This window comes from Schistocerca americana, chromosome 5, assembly GCF_021461395.2.
Source record: "Schistocerca americana isolate TAMUIC-IGC-003095 chromosome 5, iqSchAmer2.1, whole genome shotgun sequence".
Taxonomy (NCBI): domain Eukaryota; kingdom Metazoa; phylum Arthropoda; class Insecta; order Orthoptera; family Acrididae; genus Schistocerca; species Schistocerca americana.
Window position 1 is genome coordinate 460,407,094 of NC_060123.1, and position 23,175 is coordinate 460,430,268.

At 40.5% G+C, this 23,175-nt stretch overlaps 1 protein-coding gene across 1 annotated transcript in view; it reads left to right on the plus strand.

Moving 5' to 3' along the window:
• Window positions 1-23,175, plus strand: part of LOC124616139 (myosin-VIIa-like) — a 388,269-nt gene that overhangs the window by 228,678 nt on the left and 136,416 nt on the right. Inside the window, exons 23-25 of the mRNA XM_047144413.1 lie at window positions 5,828-6,001; window positions 7,515-7,742; window positions 13,815-13,991. Coding sequence (XP_047000369.1) covers window positions 5,828-6,001; window positions 7,515-7,742; window positions 13,815-13,991 — 579 coding nt within the window. The remainder of the gene's footprint in view (window positions 1-5,827; window positions 6,002-7,514; window positions 7,743-13,814; window positions 13,992-23,175) is intronic.

A 23,175-nucleotide genomic window follows, 5' to 3' on the forward strand; every position in this document is an offset into this window, starting at 1 on the left:
ACTGCACGTAATGGGTTGAAGGTGTTGATCTACGTAGGCAGAGATATCTCTGAAGGCCAGACATACCAACAATTAAAGGGAACAGCCATGGGTACCAGGATGGCCCCTTCGTACGCCAACCTATTCATGGGTCGCTTAGAGGAAGCCTTCTTGGTTACCCAGGCCTGCCAACCCAAAGTTTGGTACAGATTTATTGATGACATCTTCATGATCTGGACTCACAGTGAAGAAGAACTCCAGAATTTCCTCTCCAACCTCAACTCCTTTGGTTCCATCAGATTCACCTGGTCCTACTCCAAATCCCATGCCACTTTCCTTGATGTTGACCTCCACCTGTCCAATGGCCAACTTCACACGTCCGTCCACATCAAACCCACCAACAAGCAACAGTACCTCCATTACGACAGCTGCCACCCATTCCGCATCAAACGGTCCCTTCCCTACAGCCTAGGTCTTCGTGGCAAACGAATCTGCTCCAGTCCGGAATCCCTGAAGCATTACACCAACAACCTGACAACAGCTTTCACATCCCGCAACTACCCTCCCGACCTGGTACAGAAGCAAATAACCAGAGCCACTTCCTCATCCTCTCAAACCCAGAACCTCCCACAGAAGAACCACAAAAGTGCCCCACTTGTGACAGGATCAGATTCTGAATGTGGCTCTCCAGCAGGGATACGACTTCCTCAAATCCTGCCCTGAAATGAGATCCATCCTTCATGAAATCCTCCCCACTTCACCAAGAGTGCCTTTCCGCCGTCCACCGAACCTTCGTAACCTCTTAGTTCATCCCTATGAAATCCCCAAATCACCTTCCCTACCCCCTGGCTCCTACCATTGTAACCGCCCCTGGTGTAAAACCTGTCCCATGCACCCTCCCACCACCGCCTACTCCAGTCCTGTAACCCGGAAGGTGTACACGATCAAAGGCAGAGCCACGTGTGAAAGCACCCACGTGATCTACCAACTGACCTGCCTACACTGTGACGCATTCTATGTGGGAATGACCAGCAACAAACTGTCCATTCGCATGAATGGACACAGGCAGATAGTGTTTGTTGGTAATGAGGATCACCCTGTGGCTAAACATGCCTTGGTGCACGGCCAGCACATCTTGGCACAGTGTTACACCGTCTGGGTTATCTGGATACTTCCCACTAACACCAACCTATCCGAACTCTGGAGATGGGAACTTGCTCTTCAATATATCCTCTCTTCCCGTTATCCACCAGGCCTCAATCTCCGCTAATTTCAAGTTGCCGCCACTCGTACCTCACTTGTCATTCAACAACATCTTTGCCTCTGCACTTCTGCCTCGACTGACATCTCTGCCCAAACTCTTTGTCTTTAAATACGTCTGCTTGTGTCTGTACATGTGTGGATGGATATGTGTGTGTGTGCGAGTGTATACCCGTCCTTTTTTCCTTTTTACCCCTCTAAGGTAAGTCTTTCCACTCCCGGAATTGGAATGACTCCTTACCCCCTCCCTTAAAACCCACATCCTTTCGTCTTTCCCTCTCCTTCTCTTTCCTGATGAGGCAACAGTTTGTTGCGAAAGCTTGAATTTTGCGTGTATGTTTGTGTTTGTTTGTGTGTCTGTCGACCTGCCAGCACTTTCATTTGGTAAGTCACATCATCTTTGTTTTTTTTATATATATATATATATATATATATATATATATATATATATATATATATATATATATATATATATATATATATAAAATAATAGAAGGAAACATTCCACGTGGGAAAAATTATATATAAAAACAAAGTTGAGGTGACTTACCGAACGAAAGTGCTGGCAGGTCGATAGACACACAAACAAACACAAACAATTCAAGCTTTCGCAACAAACTGTTGCCTCATCAGGAAAGAGGGATAAAAACAGAAAGAGGAAAATAAGACGACAGAAAAGATTTCGAAATGCAACAATGACAATAACAAACGTAATTGTTGGATTCAAATTAATGATATCAATATAATAGAAGGAAACATTCCACGTGGGAAAAATTATATATAAAAACAAAGTTGAGGTGACTTACCGAACGAAAGCGCTGGCAGGTCGATAGACACATTCCCTCTTTCCTGATGAGGCAACAGTTTGTTGCAAAAGCTTGAATTTTGTGTGTATGTTTGTGTGTCTATCGACCTGCCAGCGCTTTCGTTTGGTAAGTCACCTCATATACTATATATATATATATATATATATATACACAGATGATGTGACTTACCGAACGAAAGTGCTGGCAGGTCGATAGACACACAGACAAACACAAACATACGCATGAAATTCAAGCTTTCGCAACAAACTGTTGCCTCATCAGGAAAGAGGGAAAGACGAAAGGATGTGGGTTTTAAGGGAGAGGGCAAGGAGTCATTCCTATCCCGGGAGCGGAAAGACTTACCTTAGGGGGGAAAAAGGGGTATACACTCACACACACACACTCACACACACATCCATCCGCACATACACAGACACAAGCAGACATTTGTAAAGGCCTATAGATTTTTCAAGAAGCGCTTTTAAGTGAGGAATCCACAGAGACATTTAATCAAGCATTCTTCTCATATTCCATATACAGATGGAATGGAAAGAAGACTGTAACAGCCAGAGCCTCAGCCACTGTGGTTTGTAGGGTATAAATGTATATGTAGATGTGGATCTAGTTATCTTTGATATTCTCTCAAAGGTCAAAAATATGGTCTACAAATTAGACAGATTACAAAACACTCATATGACTTGTTGTAGAATATGGTGTCACTTCAGAATCCTGCTTGCTTAATAGGTTGAACTGAGTCAGAGGATTGTGGAATGACTTCTGTTCAACATGTCAACTGCTGCAGGGCTGCTGGCAGGCACAGCAGTGGCTCACACCTGGTACAGTGTCCCTGCTGGCCCCACATGCTCGACGTTTAGTACAGTATATAATCCAGTACAGTGCATTAATTTGTATTTATTAATTAAGTTGATGCCATTGTACAGGAAATTGGGTACAATACCTTGTTCAGTATATGAACCTTTGCTTCTTGCAACTTTACACACCATCGAAAGATAAACTGTGTTAAATAGATGGAGTGTGTGGCTGCCACCAGTGTCATATGTGAAATTCTGCTATGTCTGCCAGCAGCCTCACAGCAATAAATATGTTAAATGTGATTTCATGAAAGTTTTATCTTAACGGTGTTCCATGATAGTGAAACCGATTTGCTGTGAAAGGGGAAACTATTATAGCTTCCTGACCCAAAAGCTTCAGGACATCAAAAAAATATTCATGTAGACATTGATGTTTCAGTCTGGCAGAGTTCTGTTTTCCACATTGTTTACTGCAAACATCACTTCAGTAGGAGCTATTTCTAATTGGAACTCAGTAAATACGACAGGTCAGGTAGTGTCACTCCTTCCTTTTCTTTTTACAGGACACTAATGAAGTTCAAAATTGTCCTTAATTTGACAGTTGCCTTTGTCTATTTTCACTATCTGCATTATACTAATTAAAAATCTGCACGCAGCTGCCTTTAAGATTTTCTTGTCACCTAGGTTCAAACCCATGTCATATTAAATATGTGCTGACTGATGATTAAAATATTACTTTGCAAATCTCAAAAGTATTTCCAGTGTCATGGTTTGTGACATATGCTCTCATATCTTGAGTTGAAATAAGAATCAGAGTTAGCTATATTATTATTATTATTATTTCTACCTACCTGCAGCTGTGTTTCCATCAGTCCTTGACAGTTATGGAACAGTAGTCTAAGTGAAAATACATCTGCGAAAAGTATTTTTGGGTTCATTTTCAAGTCATCTATTCTTTAAATGAAGTAACAAAGGCCATATGGTTTTTTATTTTATAGATTTTATTCCTCCTTTAAATTTGACATTATCCCAGTACAGTTAATACACACTCTTTAAGAAAACAGCCATACAACATGGAATCCAACCAAGAATTGCTGCCAAAAAGCATTACATAAAGAGTGTGTATAGCAAGATCACTCTCAAGTTGTTGGATGACTTTACAAATAAGCATATTTCTTTAAAAAATACCATTCAACATTAATTCTATTATTAACATAAACTGTTTCATTAGAAACTAGTGTGGTGCATACAGATAATTTCATATGTATGTATTGGTTCAACTAAATAAAAATTTAATATTTTCAATAGTAGACTGTCTGAGCAATACTCAAGAATAGGTCACACTAACATTCTGTACATGGTTTTCCTTACAGATGAACCACACCTTCCCAAAATTCTCCCAATATACTGTAGTAGACCATTCACCTTTCCTGCCACCATCCTTATGTGTTTGTTTCATTTGATATTCATTGCAGTGCTACACCAAGACATTTAGTCAGCATGACTGAGTTAAGCAGCACACTAATAATTCCATATTCAAATAATATGTAATTTTTTTCCTACTCATGGGCATTAACTTACATTTTTCTACATTTAGAGTAAGCTGCCATTCATAACACCAACTAAAATTTTTTAGTAAAGTCACCTTGTATCCTCCTATAGTCACTCCATGCTGATACATCCACATACAGATTAGATCAGATGTACTTTTCATTCCAACTGATCCATAGTGAGGAGTCCTCTGGGATGTGGAATATGTCAGAAAACAAGAATACACAATAAATATTTTCAAAATAAGATCGGATATGCTAATGTTGCTTCCACAGATCCCAGTTGCAAATGGGATTACCCTTGTGGATGTGAAATCAGTAAAAAAAATATACTTAGTTGCATAGGCTATTGCAGGCATGCATCATAAAAAAGTGCTGTATATCACTTATTTACAATGACTGCATAACTGTACAAAATGTGTACAGAAGTTGGACTGTACATAATATTCACATTCTGAGATAATATTAATAACACACACATATCAGTCAGTTCTGCTAAGCAATTCATCAGTGGATAGGAGTTTGCCACCAATAAATCCTTTAGACTCTTCTCAAATTGACCTTTATTATTAGTTAAACTTTTTATGGCTACTGGCATGTTATTGAAAATGTGTGTTGCTGAATAGTGGACACCTTTCTGAACCAAAGTAAATGACTTTAAATCTTTTTGAATGTTACTCCTATTTCTAGTGTTTATTCCATGAACTGAGATGTTGGTTTGAAAAACCGAAGCATCATCAGCAACAGCCACAGATTTCTGCTCATCCTGTCTGTTAGATCGTTTATAGATACAGAAAATGAGAGCTGTCCTATCACACTTCCTTTGGGATCTTCCAACAATACCCTTGTCTCTGATGAACACTTGCTGTTGAGGACTATGTCTTTAAGCCACTCACATATCTGGGAACCTGTGACTTGTGCACATGCCATTGTTAACAGTCTGCAGTGGAGCACCATGTCAAATGATGGCCTATCAATCATTCTATGTGTCTTGAAGAATCCAGATCATGATTTGTTACCTAGCAAATTGGTGCACTGGTAAGTCATTGGACTCATATTTAGGAAGTATTTTGTTCAAATCCATATCTGGTACTCATATTTAGGCTTCCTGTGATTTCTCTAAATTGCTTAAGGCAAATTCCAGCATGGATCCTTTGAAAGAGGTACATGTGATTTATGTCCCAATTCCAAGTTTGTGCTTCATCCATAATGATCCCATCATTGATAGGACATTAAATCCTAATCTTCCTTTTTTTCCTCCATGATTCAGTAATACCATCATCAGCATGTAAGGTGATTTGACATGCCACCAGAGATGATCTTTGTAATGGCATTACTCATTTATTTTCAGTCCTCTAGTTTATAATAGAAAATTGAGGATTCAGAATTTTTAATTGTAAAATTCCTTTCTATTTTATAGGCAACCAAAGCAAAGAAGCCTATGATTGTTCAAATCACATTTATGGATGGCTCATATAAAAATGTTGAAATAGATTCAGCAACCACAGCAGAAGAACTGTGTGACAATCTGAGCCAAAATATTGGTTTGACTGACACATTTGGCTTCTCAGTTTTTGTTTCTGTTATGGATAAGGTAAGTGGAAGGCTGTAATGTAAAGAAGAAGATTATCGTATCCATTTTGTTATATTTATTTTTAAAGATGCTTAGAATATTGCATGAGATCTGTTCCCTTTTCTTATTAAGTTATTTCTTCAAAATGGGTGAAAGATATCTATCCCAAAACTACAAACTTTAAAGAAATCTTGAAGTCTGTTTCACAGACTCAACTGAGCAACTGTTCTGAATTGCTTAATATCCTATCAAACAATGTGTCTGGTTTCCAGCAAGATAAAAGCATTACTGTTGCTGTCCTTGAATTAGTTACAGGTTACACACTTAATAAATCTTTTGACTGTTGCCACTTTATATTCCACTTGCACAACTTGAGACTTGTGTCAAACACAACCTATCTCTAACTGTAATCAAGTCTCAGTTGAGTGATGGGTGACTCTTTGTCTCAGTTAGAAACAGATATTCTTGTTTGGAGGATCTCATATCTTGGGACATTCATTCTCATAGTTGCAATTTATGTCTTACCTAGCAAAAAAGGAGCAAAGATGTTACTAAGATGACACATCAATGGTTTTTAGACACCATTGTGTCATAGAATTACATCATGCAAAACTGTAACTTGACAGTGAAGTGCTTTTCATGTAATGAATCTCTGTGTACTCCAAAGATAACACAGGAACTTATTCTCAGATTAAGTAAAGCTGTAAAAAGAAAATCAGAAAAATTATTAGGCCTCTATACGGCCAGCACATTAAACTGGGATGAATGTATTATCTCTGGGAGGAACCTGTCATCTCTGCGGGAGAACAGTTTGAATGTGTTACCTCATGTGGAAACTGGCTGGTGTAATCAATAGTGATCACCTGAAAATGGCATAGTTGGGACACATTTCTTATAGAATACCAATTTGGAGGCATTCTTATCAAATCAGTGAAATTCTGAAAATACAACAACAGTAGTCAGAATAATGTGTAAAGTCAATCATAAGGAGCACTGTAGTCATATTTTTAGCAACCTAAAAGCTACCTACTGTTGTGAAACTTCTTATCTGTATGATATTACTTTATGTTAACATCAACATAAGTTAGTTTGTGAAACAGAAGAGAATCCTAAGCCATACCACTAAAGACAAAGTGGACACTGCCCTCTCAAGTCATAGAGTGACCATGACTGACATATCTCACCAAATAACATTGTCTAAAACTTAATTATGAACTACCACAATGTACTCAGTCAACAGATTTTGATAGTTTTAAAACTGATATGGATAATTGTTCACTGGAACAGCTGTTTCAAAAATTGACAGAAATTTTGGAGTGAAATCATGCCGACATGAAATTTTGGAAAATATGGATATGAATGTAGGCTTTATGTTTAACGGTTATTGTTGGAACAGTTACTCATGCTATTCACAGCTTATTTCATGATGGAATCTATTCCATTCAGGTGGTAACTGGTTAATAAAGAATCCTGAATCTTATAATACCACCTTAAATATTTATTTGTTAATTTTTGTGTTGCCTTTGGTCCACAGGTAACTTCAATAGGAAGCACCAAAGAACATGTGATGGATGTCATTTCTCAATGTGAACAGTATGCAAAAGAAAAGGGAGTACCAGAGAAAAATGCTCAATGGAGGTTGTATTTCCGCAAAGAAATATTTGCACCCTGGCACAATACAGCTGATGATAGTGTTGCAACAAATCTGATATACCATCAGGTGGTCCGTGGTGCTATGTTTGGGGAATACAGGTGTGACAAGGTAAAATATTGTATCATTGAAACTTTTACTGAACTTATTGAGCTCATAAATCACTAATAGTTGCATCAATTGATCTGTTGTTTACTTACAGAATTGGGAAATGTTACTGCTATACGTACTTCATTCATGTTTAACATCTTTGGTCGATTGAAGGTTTTGCTATCTTTCTTTATTTTCAGTTTGTTGAGATAATCTTTATATGTCAGGTAATTACATGTCAAATTGTAGAGAGTGCAAGGCAGAAGATAAATGAAGATAGCCCACTGTATGATATAAAGCAGGAGTGTTGATGAGTGATCAGCTAAGCAAAGAGAGAGAGTTATCAGATTTTGAACAAATATTATGAAATTATGAAACGAGATTATGGGCAATTATTTACCTTCTGAAGTTGAAATATTTAGTACTACCAATAGACACGTATAAAATTCATTGACGTGATCATAGCTTTCAGAGATATTAGTTCTTTCCATAGGGAGAAGAGGAACATAGGTTGGGGAAGATTAAAAAATACTGGTCAGCAATTCACTCTCATAATTTTACAGTTTTCATGTTTACACAAATGTACCTGCATCTGTACCTAGAAGCTTTACTTCATGGTAGCTAGAAATTTATTCTCTTCACAATTTTCCACTGAAAAATGAAGTAGCAATATCACAGTGGTCTTCTGATGATGGTTGAAACCTGAAATTGATAGCAATGAGATTTTTGGGAAAAATTTAATTGTATATTGAAAGGAAAGGACAATGGGGAAATGGAGGCAGTGTATTTGTCGCAGTAGAAAAAACTGAAATCCACCAAGATAAAAATTGAAGCTACATGTGAGATTGTTGGGCAAGATATAGTATTAGGGGTGGGCATAAAATGATTATTGAATCCTTCTATTGCCCACCAGACTCATCTTATGATGTAACTGAAAACTTCAGAGAAACCTCAGTTCACTTTATGTACATTCCCAAGTCATACTGTAATCAATGTTGGAGACTTTGATTATCAACAATTCATTGAGAAAATTACAATTTTGTTAATGGTGGGCATGGTAAGACATCCTGTGAAACTTTAATAAATGTCATATCTGCAAACTACCTAGAACAGGTAGTTAGGAATCCCATTCATGATGAAAATATATTGGATCTAATGGCAACAAATAGACCTGACCTCTCTGAGGATGCCCACTTCGAAACTGGTACCAGTGACCATGATGTGGTTCTGGCAACAATGATTACCAAGGTACAAAGGACAACTAAAACAAGCAGAAATATATTTTTGTTCAATAAATTAGATAAAAAAATCAGTAATGTCATATCTCAGTGAGGACCTCGAAACTTTCAGCACAGGTCAGGAGCAAGTAGAGGAACTCATGCTCAAGTAAGAATAGTTGACCATGCAACCACGCAATGGTTAGATATGTACCCAGTAGAACAGTTCATAATGAGAGTGAACATCTATGGTATACAGTCACTCTAACAAAACTGCTAAATAGACAGGGATTACTGCATAATAAGTGTAAAACAAAGTGTAGGGCTTTAGATAGAGAGATGTTAAATGAAATGTGTTTTGCTATCAAGAGAGCAATGCATGATGCCTGCAGTGATTACCATAGTAGAATATTATCAAATGATATTTCACAAAACCAAAAGAAACTCTGGTCATATGTAAAGGCTGTTAGTGGCACCAAAGTAAGTGTTCAGTCCCTAGTGAGTGAGACAGGAACTGAAAATGAGGGTAGTAAAGCAAAAGCTGAAATACTTAACTTCATTTTCAAATGTTCCTTTACAAAGGAAAACTGAGGAGAAGTGCCCCAATTTCTTCCTTGTACCACTGAAAAGATGACTGAAATATGTATTAATGTCAGCAGTGGTGAGAAACAGCTGAAATTGTTAAAATTCTGGACTCATTAAAATTGAACAAAGCTCCAGGCCCCAATGGAATCCATGTCAGATGCTATACTAAGTTTGCAGATGTGTTCACCCATCACCATCTATCTTAGACCCTCAAACAAAAAACCATGCCTAGTTCTTGGAAGAAGGCACAGGTCACACCTGTTTACAAGAAGGGTAGTAGAAGTGATCCACAAAACTGTAGTCCAATATCCTCGACATCAGTTTGTTTCAGAATCTTAGAATTTATTCCGAGCTCAAACTTAATGGGGTATCTGGAACAGACTGGTCTCCTCAATGCCAGCCAGCATGGATTTTGAAAACATCGATTATGTATAACCTAACTCGCACTTTTCTCACAGGACATACTGGAAGCTTTGGATCAAGGCAACCAGGTAGAAGCAGTGTTTATTTGACTCAGTAACACACCTACACTTATTGTCAAAATATAATCATATGGGGGACCAAGTGAAATTTGTGACTGGTTAAGATAACTTTTTGGTTGTGAGGACACAGCATGTTATCTTGTATGAGTCATCATCAGATTTAGAAGTAACTTCAGGCGCACCAAAGGAAAGGGTGTTGGGACCCATGCTGTTCATGTTGTACATCAGTGATGTTGGAGACAGTAGTAAAATCAGGCTTTTTGAAATGATGCATTTATCTACAGTGAAGTACTATCTGAGAGAAGCTGCATAAAAATTCAGTCATATCTTAATAAGATTTCAACATGGTACAGTAATTGGCAACTTGCTCTAAATGTTCAGAAACATAAACTTTTACATTTCACAAAATGAAAAAATGTAGTATCCAATGACTATAATTGGAATCGACCAACTCATACAAATATCTGGGTGGAGCATTTTGTAGGGATATGAAATGGAATGACCACATAGATTCAGTCGTGGGTAAAGCAGGTGGTAGACTTCGATTTATTGGTAGAATACTGGGAAAATGCAATCAGTCCACAAAAGAGATTGCTTACAAATCACTCATGTGGCCCATCCTAGAATTTTGCTCATGTGTGTGGGACCCATGCCAGATAGGATTAACAGAGGATATTGAACATATACAAAGAAGAGCAACACGAATGGTCACTGGTTTGTTTAATCCATAGGAGAGTGTCACATATATACTGAAGGAACTGAACTGGCAAACCCTTGAGGAAAGCCATAATCTATCCTGAGAAAGTCTATTAACAAATTTTCAATAACCATGATTAAAATGATTACTATAGGGATACACTGCAACCCCCTGTATTGCTCACACAGAGATTGTGAGGATAAGATTAGAATAATTACTGCATGCACAGAGGCTTCAAATATTCTTCACACACTCCATACTTGAATGGGATGGGAAGAAACCATAATGACTGGTACACTACCATGTACTCTCTTCCAGACAACCCATGGTGATTTACAGAGTGTAGATGTAGATTTAGATGTAGACCAATGTTTATCATACACTATCTGGTCACCTTAATGTGACCGCCTGTCAAAAAAGCCTGAATAACCAGCATTTGCAGCATGGACCACTGCAGTACATGCAGGAAGAGACAGTGAGGTTGTGAAAGGTACCAACAGGCATGCCAACTCCAGTGCTGTGACCAGCTGCACTAGGTTTCTCGGTTGTGGATCCATCGCACAAACAGCCTGATTGAGGTGGTCTCACAGATTCTCAATTGAGTTTAAATCTGGGAAGTTTGGTGGCCAGGAGTGCAAGGTAAACTAATCCTAGTGCTCTTCAAACCATCCACATACACTGTGAGCTGTGTGGTACAGTGCATTGTCCTGCTAGTAGACGTCATTGTGCCGAGGAGAAACAAACTGCGTATAGTGGTGGATGTGGTCCCCAAGGATAGATGCATACTTGTGTTGATCCATTGTACCTTTGAGAATGACAAGATCCCCCAGGGAGTGCTGAGAAATCATTCTCCAGACCATAACATTCCCTCCTTAAGTCCAGACTGTTCTGATGATTATTGCAGTGTATTTGCTTTCAATTCAGTGGAGCATGAAACATGATTCATCTGAAAAGGTCACCCATTGAAACTCAGTGCAAGTCCATTTGCAGTATTGCTGTGCAAATTCCAGCCATCTTTGCCAATGAACAGGAGTCAGCATGGGTGCATGAACCAAGCACCTGCTGTGGAGGCCCACATGCAGCAACATTTGCTGAATGGTCATTGAGGAGGCTCTGTTGGTAGTTCCTTGGTTCATCTGGGTAATCAGTTGCTCGACAGTTGCACATCTCTTCGCCTGTACACATCTCTGCAACCATTGTTCACCTCTGTAATCTATGGCCCATGGTACATTACAGTTGCCATGGTGCTGGTTTTGGATAGTACCATTTTGCCACATAGAGTATACTTTAACCATATTTTCCTCCTCATCTCATCTGGTAAGTTTCCCTGACCCAGGATTCTGGGTAACTTTTCAGAGCTCCACTCTTTCCTTAAAGCTCTCCAGTCCTGTTCCTTCATCCGTCTTCCTTCCCCTTCAACCCTTCTGCCAGCAGAAGGAGCCACTGGCTCCTAACATTTGCATAAGTAAAACCTTTTTTATGTGTGTGTTCTCCTGTCGCTGCTTGGTGAGTAGACTTTTCATCTATCAAATTAAATTTGATTGTCAAAAACACATTATTCTTATTGTTGTACTTTAACTGTGGCAGCACATGAACAGTTTATAAACTTAGCCATTTTGGAAATTGTTCAAACCTTGGCCCAAAATCCAATGATCATGCCCTGTTGGATGTCATATAAATCACTGTTTCCGATTTACGACAATGACTGCACTGTTTTCCAACACATTTTACATACCCTCCAAAGCTAGTGCTGCCACATGACATGACAGTGAACAAGGGTGGGGGTCACATTAATGTGACTGGAATGTGTTACATTTCTGAAACAAAAGGAGGGGGTTGTATTTGTATTGTGAGAATATTACTAAATTGTATTGTTCCTCAAGGAGGTATGTGAAACAGGTGTAATGATGAACCTGCATGCTACGTGTCACCTGTGCTCCACTTTTTTGTGCACTGAATACTTTTAGTTTGAGTTGATACTTGCCCATTACATTAACAACAGTGCTTTTTTTCTAAAAAGATGTTTGAGGGTACTCCGACATGGGATATAATGCAGTGAAAATTAGTTATAACTGAAGCATAGGATACCACCCATCTGTTTTTAACCATGACGTCATCAACATATCGAACTAAAAAATAAAAATAAAAAAAAAGTATAGGACTCTTCAGCTGACTTTACTACAGCTCAAATGAAGCAGGCGATATCGGGAAACACACAAACATATGAGAGAATGTGATATCAAACACTTCAGTTTACATCTCCTCAAATGAAGCATGCGATTTGAGGCGTATGCATATCCGTTTAGCACTACCATCACCCACTATTAGCGGGTGAGGGCACTACATTCTTGGAGAACTGGCTGCCAGCGATTTGATTGTCGAGAATGGTTGCCACAGCTTTGAAATGCTTGAAACAGTCAATGACATTGATTTTCCCACCCAAAACTGCACTGGTATCGTTCGTATTGCAATTACCAGCACGAAAAAATGGAACAAAAAATTTACATCCATGAAATAAATCTTTGGCACTCTTCCAAGTTCTCAACATTGTAAAAAAATTACTTTGTCGATAAAAAAGTTCAGTAGTACACATCCCCCAGTGTTCCCCCAGAAAAACAGCACTGATTAACAATAACATCTTCATAAATTAAAACCATCTATATAGGTTAAATTTCCTTTTTTCAATTACAAAATTAATATTTATGTTCAGTACAGTAGTTGATGAACCTTGGGTTTTACGCAGTATGTGATTTATAATTGGTGTATAATTTGTAAGTATATTGAAACTTCTTGAAATTTCAGTTTTACTTGTTGACTTTTTCTCATATAATGTAAATATGATAATCTAAAAATTCGCCATGTAGTTGACCAGTTAATTGGCATATAAACTAGATTGGAAACATATTCAATCTTGTTTATCTGACAATCAGTCACTAGACTTTTTTAAAAAAGAGATAGATGAAGTGAATAAATGATAAGTTTAATAACTAGTGACTTCTGTCCCTAATGTGACATCAACTGGAAAGTTGAAGGTTCTGTGAAAGAAAACTTTAAATTGCATTATGATCAATGATAATAATTTTCTTCAAAATTTTTATTATCTTTTCTGCAGGAAAGTGATATAGCAATGATGGCAGCTCAACAGTATTATATTGAGTATGGAACAAATATGGATGAAAAAATTCTGTCCACACAGTTACCCAATTACATACCATCTCACATTTGGAAGATTGACCCTGATAATATACTCCCTCGCTGGGGAAGGCTTGTTTTGGATGCTTATCAGAAGGTATGTTCTAGGCTTGATTCTGTGTGTATATATTAGTTCTGCACTTTTTTTAAGTGAAGTATGTTACTGTATTACAATAATGAAAATTTCAGGATGGAAACGATAAACAAAAACTAGGAAAGTTAACCACACACTTGTAGCTGATTGGTGTGTGGTGCATAGGTGCATTGTAATTGCTCATACTTTTACTAGCTTTCAAACTATCACTTATTTTGCAGAGATTTTTATACAGACCACCAAAGAGCTGCAATAAAATGTGTAGCAGTTGTTTGATAGTACATATAAAATGTCTTTTATTGAAACTTAAAGAAGATTTTTACTCCTTTTGTAGTTTTCACCAAATCCCCCCCCCCCCCCCCCCCCCTCACACACACACAATATTACATACACCCAAATGTGACTGTGATCACAGTGAATTGTTATGAAAGGTGTTGGAAATGGGGAAGTTGCATGGGAGAGGAGGGAGCGTGTCAAATGGGAGGGGATAAGATGTATGAGAGAAAGTGGGAGTGGGGAAATAACGCAGGAGAGGAGAGTTGGAGACATAATAGCAGCAAAATGAGAAATAAAAGGGTGACAGAGATCATGAAATGGGGAAGGGGGCATTATGGCTATAGGTGAGTTGTTGCATTTCCTCATTCTTGTTAAAATATAATTCAATTTAAGACAAATTTTCTACTCATTATTATCATTGTGATTCTTTGTGGACCCAGGATAGGATTGTTGTTTTTCTGTGCCTGTCTATATTGAGGTGTCTGGCTTCTGATATGGTAGTTCATTTCTTTCATATTGGTGTTCACTAATTATGACAATTCCATGAATGATGGACATCACTTATACAGTGATGCATGTTCAGTTTTACTGCCAGTATTAATGATCCTTATTATGACGACTACAGTTGCTAATGATGACTCATTACTTTTTGGACTGTAAAATTAGAACAATGGATTAATGAACATGTCAGTTAACTTGTAAGAGTATTAGAAGAATGAAATACCTGTGTATGTTATTCATGAAGTATAACTTTAATAAATGTCATTTTATATCTGAATTTACATTAGTAATCTGAAAATTAACCATTCACATCAAGATTCTCCATGAGTTCCGTAAATCAATTAAAACAACTGCCAAGAAGGTTACTTTTCTGTAATGATCTTGTCATCAGTAGGATGTTCAACCCTTACCTTCCTGTCATCACCTGACAGGGGTAGTAACATACTTATGTGAACCCTCAGTTGAACAGGATGTGATGTGGGATTTTTCAGGTCTACCAACTCTTTGGCACGAGCGGCTTTCTGCAAGGGAGTAAGTTGGTGACAGGGTCTAGCTGAGGTTTATTAGGTCTCTATGGTTGGAGACAGTACAGAAAGACTTGGGTATCGGGCTAGGGAGGCAGGAATGAAGAAACAAGCTTCTGCATTGGGACCTTGATTTGATTTTATTGCTTCTTCCTGAGTTTACATGAACATGTCAAAGAGCACAGACACTGGGCCATAATTTCAATGGGCATAGAACATAGATGAGGCTTACTAGATAGTCATATTACCAGAATAAATAATCTGCCTGGCCTATCAATTTGACTTGAATCATGAAAAGAAGCCTGTTTCTTATTGCTCAAATCGAACACTCAGCTTCCATTACATGTAAGTGACTTTGAGTCATAGGTACATGTAAGCCATGATAGACTAACTACCAAAGTCCAGAGATACGTACAGGTAAGAATGCAAGTCCTTCTTAGTGCACAATCACATTATTTTCTGCTGTCGGCTGACCCAGCACCTGAGGCTCATCTGCTGGCAGAAACTCTCAAACTGTAGTAGGGGCTTTCTGCTTATAAATGGTATGTGACTGCGTCACATTTTTACCCTCAATTCACAATCAGTCAGCTTGAGATCAATGGTTTCTTTATGCTTGTGGCCTCATATTGGTGTGGCGAAAGTTGTCAAGCATGGTATGTCTCCATCTAGGTTCCCAGGCTCTACTTATTAAAATTCTTACCAAGATGACTTATTTTGTTCTTTTGTTTATAATCCCTTCATGATTTGTTCATTACATTCATTTTACTTTTTCTGAAAAAAAAAACCTTATGAAATGTGTAACAGGGAGGTAACTATTTTTTGGGGAGATGGTGTGAGATATTATATTAATTCAATTAATGGGCTGACTACAGGAAAAATAATTTTCATTTGTCTTTTTTAGTTGATAATTGCTATAATCTAGAAAATAATTAAGTTGATGTAATGTTATCACTGTGACTTCTATGTGGTGAGTAAGTTGGCAAAGGTGGAAAATCCATAGTCAGGAGTAGCACAGCTCAGAGAAAGCAAAGAAGTTTTAAGTTTAACTTTTTATTGAAATTTTCATTAGAAATGGAACATGAGTCCAATTAACACAGAACTGGCAATACTGCGATAACTGGACTCATGTTCCACTTCTAATGAAAATTCAATGAAAAATGAAACTTAAACCTTCTTTGCTTTTTCTGATCTCTAATGGGCTAACACATATGTGGTTACCACTCACCTGCACAGGGGCATACCACCTATAAGGGGAAGTGGAGAGAAGCTGTTGCCTCCCCCCTTCCCACTCCCCCCATCCAGATGAAAAAGAATTATGTCTTCACAAACTGAACTTGCTTCCTTCCCTGTCACTTCACATAGACTACTAAATCGGTTCAGTATCAGTTTGAAGAAAGCTATAACATGAAATGTAAAGTGTGCCCAGAAATATATGTCATAAGATATCAAAAATATTTTGCCATTCATTGCTAATCTCCTTGCAACTAAAAATCCCAGATGGCTCTACATTATAGATGCTTCTAGTGAAGTTGTACCTGTAGTTTGCCATTTTTGTCATGTACTAGATAATGGCAAGAAATATTAAAAATTTGTGTAGAGAAAGTACTTACTTGTACCTGAATGTTACCTGCATAGCACCAAAATAACATGGACATGTCTCATAAAACTATATTCTCTCAGTTAAGAACATTGTACATCATTGGTACTTATTACAGGTGATAGTATCACTATATTTGGTGATTAATAAGCAAAATTTTCCAATAGTTTTGAATTTTATTTTGTAAGAATTTGTACTTCATTTTTTCCTCTCACTTGCTTTTTCCCAGGTACTAACATGAGTCCCCCAACTCAGATCCTGGGTCTCAGTGACATATTCTCTTCCCATCGTATGTTGTGTTTAGAATTTTATTACATACATTTTTGGACAGTTGGCTAAGCAATTAAAATGTCCTGCTTATTTTCCTGCATATGTAGTTAGCGTGGTTTTCCCATCCAAATGCAGACCAATGAAATTACTGTCTTCATTGTCTGTATGTGAATTGCCACAAATACTTCCTACACATCTGTGACTTGAGTTGTCTGATTTGAACACCGGTAACTATGGTATAGGCCTAAGCTTATGGTACTTCAGATATCCCATGTGTAAAAAAATATGTTATATCATCCTCATTGTCACCATAAAATAGTAGAGAAATGTCATCAGCATTAGCAATTATACAGGGATCAGAAGGATGTATAATATCATTTACATACTGGTACACAAGAAAAAGAAATTGTCCCAATATTGACCCCTGCAGTACACCCTGCATTTCTGTTTTAGTAACAGACTGAATGTTGATTTTTCTCACCCCATTTTGACAATTTATGTTTGAGCATTGTTCACAATTTTTTTAGGTTAGTAGATAGGAGTTCAAGAGATATATGTGTGATATTTCACTCCCTCAAATGTTGATTTTTTTATCACATTTTGATAATTTGTATCTGAGCATTGTTCACAATTTTTTAGGTAAGTAGATAGGAGTTCAAGAGATATGTGTGTGATATTGTATTTCCTCAGTTTCTGCAAGAGAAGTGCATGGATGACCAGATTGAAAGCCTTTGTGAGATCTAAAAATATACCTACAGTATGCTCAGGTGGTGTGATCATTGCAAAATCCATGTTGGTTTCTGTCAAGAGACTGACTTTAGTGAAAAAGATACTAAACTGTGCTAGCATCACTGATTCAAAAATCTTACTAAATGTAGGAATCAATGACATTATTCTGTGGTTTGATGCTTTCTTCTTTGATCTCTTCTTGTATTGGTCTGACAATGCCCATTTTCAGTTCATTAGGAAACATACCTTCCTTGATGCTACGACTGATGAGATGTGTAATTGGTTTAACCACAGAATTTGTGCAGTTTTGTAATTACTGTGCTGGAAAGACAATCCCAACAGTTGAGTGTTTGTTTTTTAGCTGTAGAATCATTTTGCTTATCTCTTGTTCTTTGACTTGCTAAAATTTAAACCCCTTATAAGCTGAGTAGCAGTGTATTGGGATTGTGGCGCCGATGAGGTCGACACCAGTATCAATCTGGGCATCATCTCTGAACTAAGCAAAAACATTATCTCTGTGTAGTTCCACCATCCAGTTTGTTGTAAGCCTTACTTGTGTAAAGAGGTGAATAAATGAACTCCTGATTATAAGGTGTTGCTTGGTGTATCTCACCCGAGCATCCACCTCACTGGTGACCCTGAGTTGTAACGTCCTCCGTTTTTGCTGTTTTACTGTGTCCGCAGCCTCCGCATCAGTTATTTTCGCGTGTATTATATCAACACAACATTCAAACAATGGCTTCGGCCCAACGCCTAACGCCCGATTTTGTGATCAACATGCATCATGTTGCGGGCGATGTACTCCCGCCAGGACTGCAACACGATGCCTCTCATTTGTCCGATTTCACTGGATGTTTTCATGCCTGCAACAATAAGTGAGGTTAGAAGTGTGCATGACTCTGGCTCTCAGATGCCTTTGTTCCTGCCACATGTGCCCTCCCTCATCGACGGTGCATTTACCTCTTACGGATCTCTGTGCAGTGGGGGATCAATGCCGATTTTTGCAAATGCTTCGTTGGATAACCTACCACCACGAGGACAATGGTTTGCCATGCCGCAATCCATGCAGTACCATGTGGATTCCTGCCACGTGGCCGGAACTGCTTTGTTCACAGGTCACCCTCCTCAGCATCCAACCACGCCCGCACCTGCCTCGGTTCAGCATCAGCTCATGCCTTCCTGCTTCAGTACCTTGGCCTGCAGCAGGAACAATGGCTTGTTATCTGTGCCTGACATCCATCTCCGTCCTACTGCTATGCCTCAGTGGTTTGTGCCACGGCATTCACCTTATATGCATACTGTTTTGAGTGAAGTGACTATGAACAGTGAACATTCACACATTCTGCCCAACGTTGGACATCATTTTTCTCACTGTGCTTCTGGACAGTCCGCACCTCCACAGCCTCCCTGCAAAACAGGTGGCGCTAACTCTGATTGCACGTCGAGTTTTCCGCGGACTGGCACGTGTTTTAAAACTTTGAACTTTTTCTCACCTGTCGCCCCCGCACCGGCTCCAGTCGAACTTCCGCTCCAATTCTCAGCACATCTCAGTGCTTTATCCACGTCAGTCTTCCACGACATGTCAATCTGAACACACCCACAATGTGTCAAACTTCCGCATCCGCAATTGACACATTACGGTGTCTCACCCGCGTTGGCCTTCCGCGTTGTGATGGATCACGCTCAACCACAACGCGTCACCTTCACGCTGCCACCCAACCAGCTGTTGTCACCACATACCCTGGAGACACACTCTCCTGGAATACTGCAGCAACAACAGCTCGTTTCGGGCAGTGCCCTGACGAATTCAACTCACCCTATTCTTCCGAAGGTTCTACAATACTTACCGACGCTGCCGCCATTCAATCCTGACAGGGCAACAACCTGGTTCAAAATTGTGGACGAAGTGTTTGACCATTTCAAACTCGATGAATCAACCAGATTTCTGTGGCTTATCACCCACCTGCACGACCAGGAGGACTTGATTGCTGACTTGGTCGATGCCCTGGACTCAGCTACCCAGTACACTCTAGCTGAAAAGACAGTTCTACGTCGGCTTGCACGCACAACTGAGACAGCAATATGGCAAGCGCTCCATGTCGAGCAACTAGGCAATGACAAACCTTCACAACTTTGGAGACGGCTATGGGCCCTGGTCAGTGACGATCTACTCTCTGACACAGCTCTCCTCGTCATCTGGACAGATAAATCACCTCCCCACATCCGCTTTGCTCTGGCTCAGAGGTCTCCCGAACCTGTCGAACAATGAATGACAATTGCTGACAAACTACATGATGCATCACTGCTCTATTTCGCCAACCACTGCCTACCTACCAAGTCTCAGGTTCAGGCTCCTCATCTTGTGGCTGGACGCGGCTGGGGCCACACTGTACCGACTGTTCCGCTCACTCCGGGACGCAGTATACAGACATCTGGGACGTCACTGGCTCTGCCCTCGGTCAGGCCCCCTCCTGCAAACGAAACGGCTGCGGCCACTGAACCTCAGCCACTGCCTCTGGCAACGAACTTTCCGCAGGAAATGCAGCCACACTACCCATACTGTTACTTCCACACACGGTTTGGTGAGGCGGCACGGAACTGCAGACCACCCTGCTGCTACCCAAATGCAAATCGCAGGTAGGTCCGGGTCCGCCTCCTGCGCACAACATGACAGGCACCTCCCAGTGCTCCATTCTGTCCAGGAACAATCGGATAATTACGGACGATTTTATATTGAAGACATTTCGTCGGGATACTTTTTCCTAGTGGACACTGGCGCCGATGTTTCGCTGCTGCCTACATCCTTAGTATCGTTGAACATCCACCCTCATCATACTTCACTGCAAGCTGTGAGTTCTACTAAACTACAATGCTACGTCGTCTCACTCTCCCCAAACTGCAAACTCGAGTGGACTTTTTTAGTGTGCAATATTGAGGAACCTATACTAGGCATTGACTTCTTGCGACACCACAAACTTTCATTGGACCTAGTGTGAAACACCGTGTTTCATCACCCGTCCAAAACTCACTTCCCCTGTGCTCCGTCAAGCAAACCCCTGCGTGACACGTTGGTCCGGGCTCATCTCATCCATACATGCTCAGCTCTGTCGACGATGTTACAAGAAACAATGCACAAGTGCCTTGTCGAGCTTGGAAATGTCGCTCGCCTACACAAGGAAAACTTCAAGCTCTCCCTCCAGCTCCACAAAACTCGGCTCCAGCTATCCGATGCAGCAAAGGAATTACAGACACAGCAGCAAGAAAAAAGCAAGGTTAGTAAGTGTGCCGAATCTGCTTGCAGTCCCAGCAATCGAGCCTCTGTGTGCTTACCTCCCGCTACCCCTCGCAACTGTGCTGTCAAGTCTACCATAATGTGTACTGACAGTTCCACAGGACCACACCCACCTAACACGGTAGCATTTGACACTCGGCCGGACATGAGTGCACGTGCGCGACAAGTGTCACATTTCCTGTACTGACAGCTCCTACCCCTCCCCTCGCGGACGGCACCTCAGACTATGCAAATTCAGCTCCTGTACATTGCAGTGTGACCGCCACTGACAACACAAACAGTGCACTCACGCCTAGCGCTTCTCCCGCAACCGTGCTGCCACAGGCCGTGCCCTCGGACAATGGACTCACTAACGCTCCATGAGCTCTAGCGAGCACACCCGACCACGGTGCCACTGCTTTGGGCCAGCAGCCATCTTGTCACATTGACTCCTGGGACATATTGCCGCCTCGGCTCCCATCGGATCTGCCGAGTGGCTCGGAACACCACGACTTCACCTCACCTGCCCCGCCTGCCTCACATTGTAAACAAACCGCCTCCCGTGCCACCGGCAACATTTCTGTCATCACCAATGGCACAGTTCACAAGCTTCACCTCACAGCAGGCCCCCTGATCTCCAATAAACTGCGCCGACTTTGTCCCGAGTGCCTCTCCGACCTTAAAAAGCAGATTTCTGAACTCCTAAGCTCCAGCATCATTGAACCCTCTGCCAGCAGCTGGCCTACGCCCATTCATATGACACACAAAAAGATGGGTCCTGGCGCATGTGCGGAGACTACCGTTGACTAGACGCACAAACAATTATGGACACCTACCCCATACCCAACATTGCCAACCTTACCAGTTTCCTCGCAGGTGTGACCACGTTCTATGTCATTGATTGCAAATGGGCCTACCACCAGATCCCCATGGTCCTGAAGACATTGAGAAGACAGCAATCACCATCCCAGTTGGGTTATTTCAGTTTTGATTCATGCCCTTCGGTCTGAAAAATGCAACCCAGACCTGGCAACGCTTCATCAATGAAGTGCTATTCGGACTAAAATTCTGCTTTGCGTATCTTGATGACATTGTTGTGTGCAGTTCCTCCATCGAGGACAACATTCGACATGTGCAAATTGTTAGGGACACTCTCGCAGCAGCAGGCATCAAGACCAACCAGGACAAATTGCAGCTACATCAGCCCACTGTCACTTTTCTTGGTTTTCGGGTCTCTGACGACGGCATTTCACCGCCCCCTGACAAAGTACAAACAATACTAAACTTACCCAGATCTTTGTCATTCGAAGAGCTTCGGCGCTTTCTGGGGACGATTAATTATTGTCACCGTCATCTACCTCGGGCTGTGGAGACTCAGGCTCCACTGACAGACACCTTGGCAGGCACCAAGACTTCTGGATCTCGGCCCATCCCATGGACCCCTGCTATGACAGACTCTTTTACTGCCCTCAAAAATCTTCTTGCCGAGGCCTGCTCCATCGCGCATCCTCATCCCAATGTGCAGCTTTTCATCACCACAGACACGAGTGATACTGCCGTTGGTACTGTCCTTAGCCAGACAGTCGATGGCCAAACTTCGCCTCTGCAGTTCTTCTCGCGCAAGCTCACCAATGCACAACGGAAATATTCCGCATTTAACAGGGAGTTTCTCGTGGTCTACGAAGCGATCAAGCATTTTAAGACCGACGTTGAGGGACACCCTTTCTGTGTTTTAACAGACCACAAATCCCTGGCTGTGGCCATTTCAAACCCACCAGCTGACCCGCCTCCTCACCGTTTCAGATACATGGACTTCATATCTCAGTTCACCACCGATGTCAGACACATAAAGGGTGCTGACAATATAGTTGCTGATTTCCTTTCACAAGTTGACGCTGTTCATTCACTGTATGACCTCTCTGAACTGCCTAACCTCCAACCCGCTGACGAGGACAAACAAAACCTGATTTCGGACTCTACCTCTTCACTACACTTCGTCTGCACCACCTTCCCTGGCAT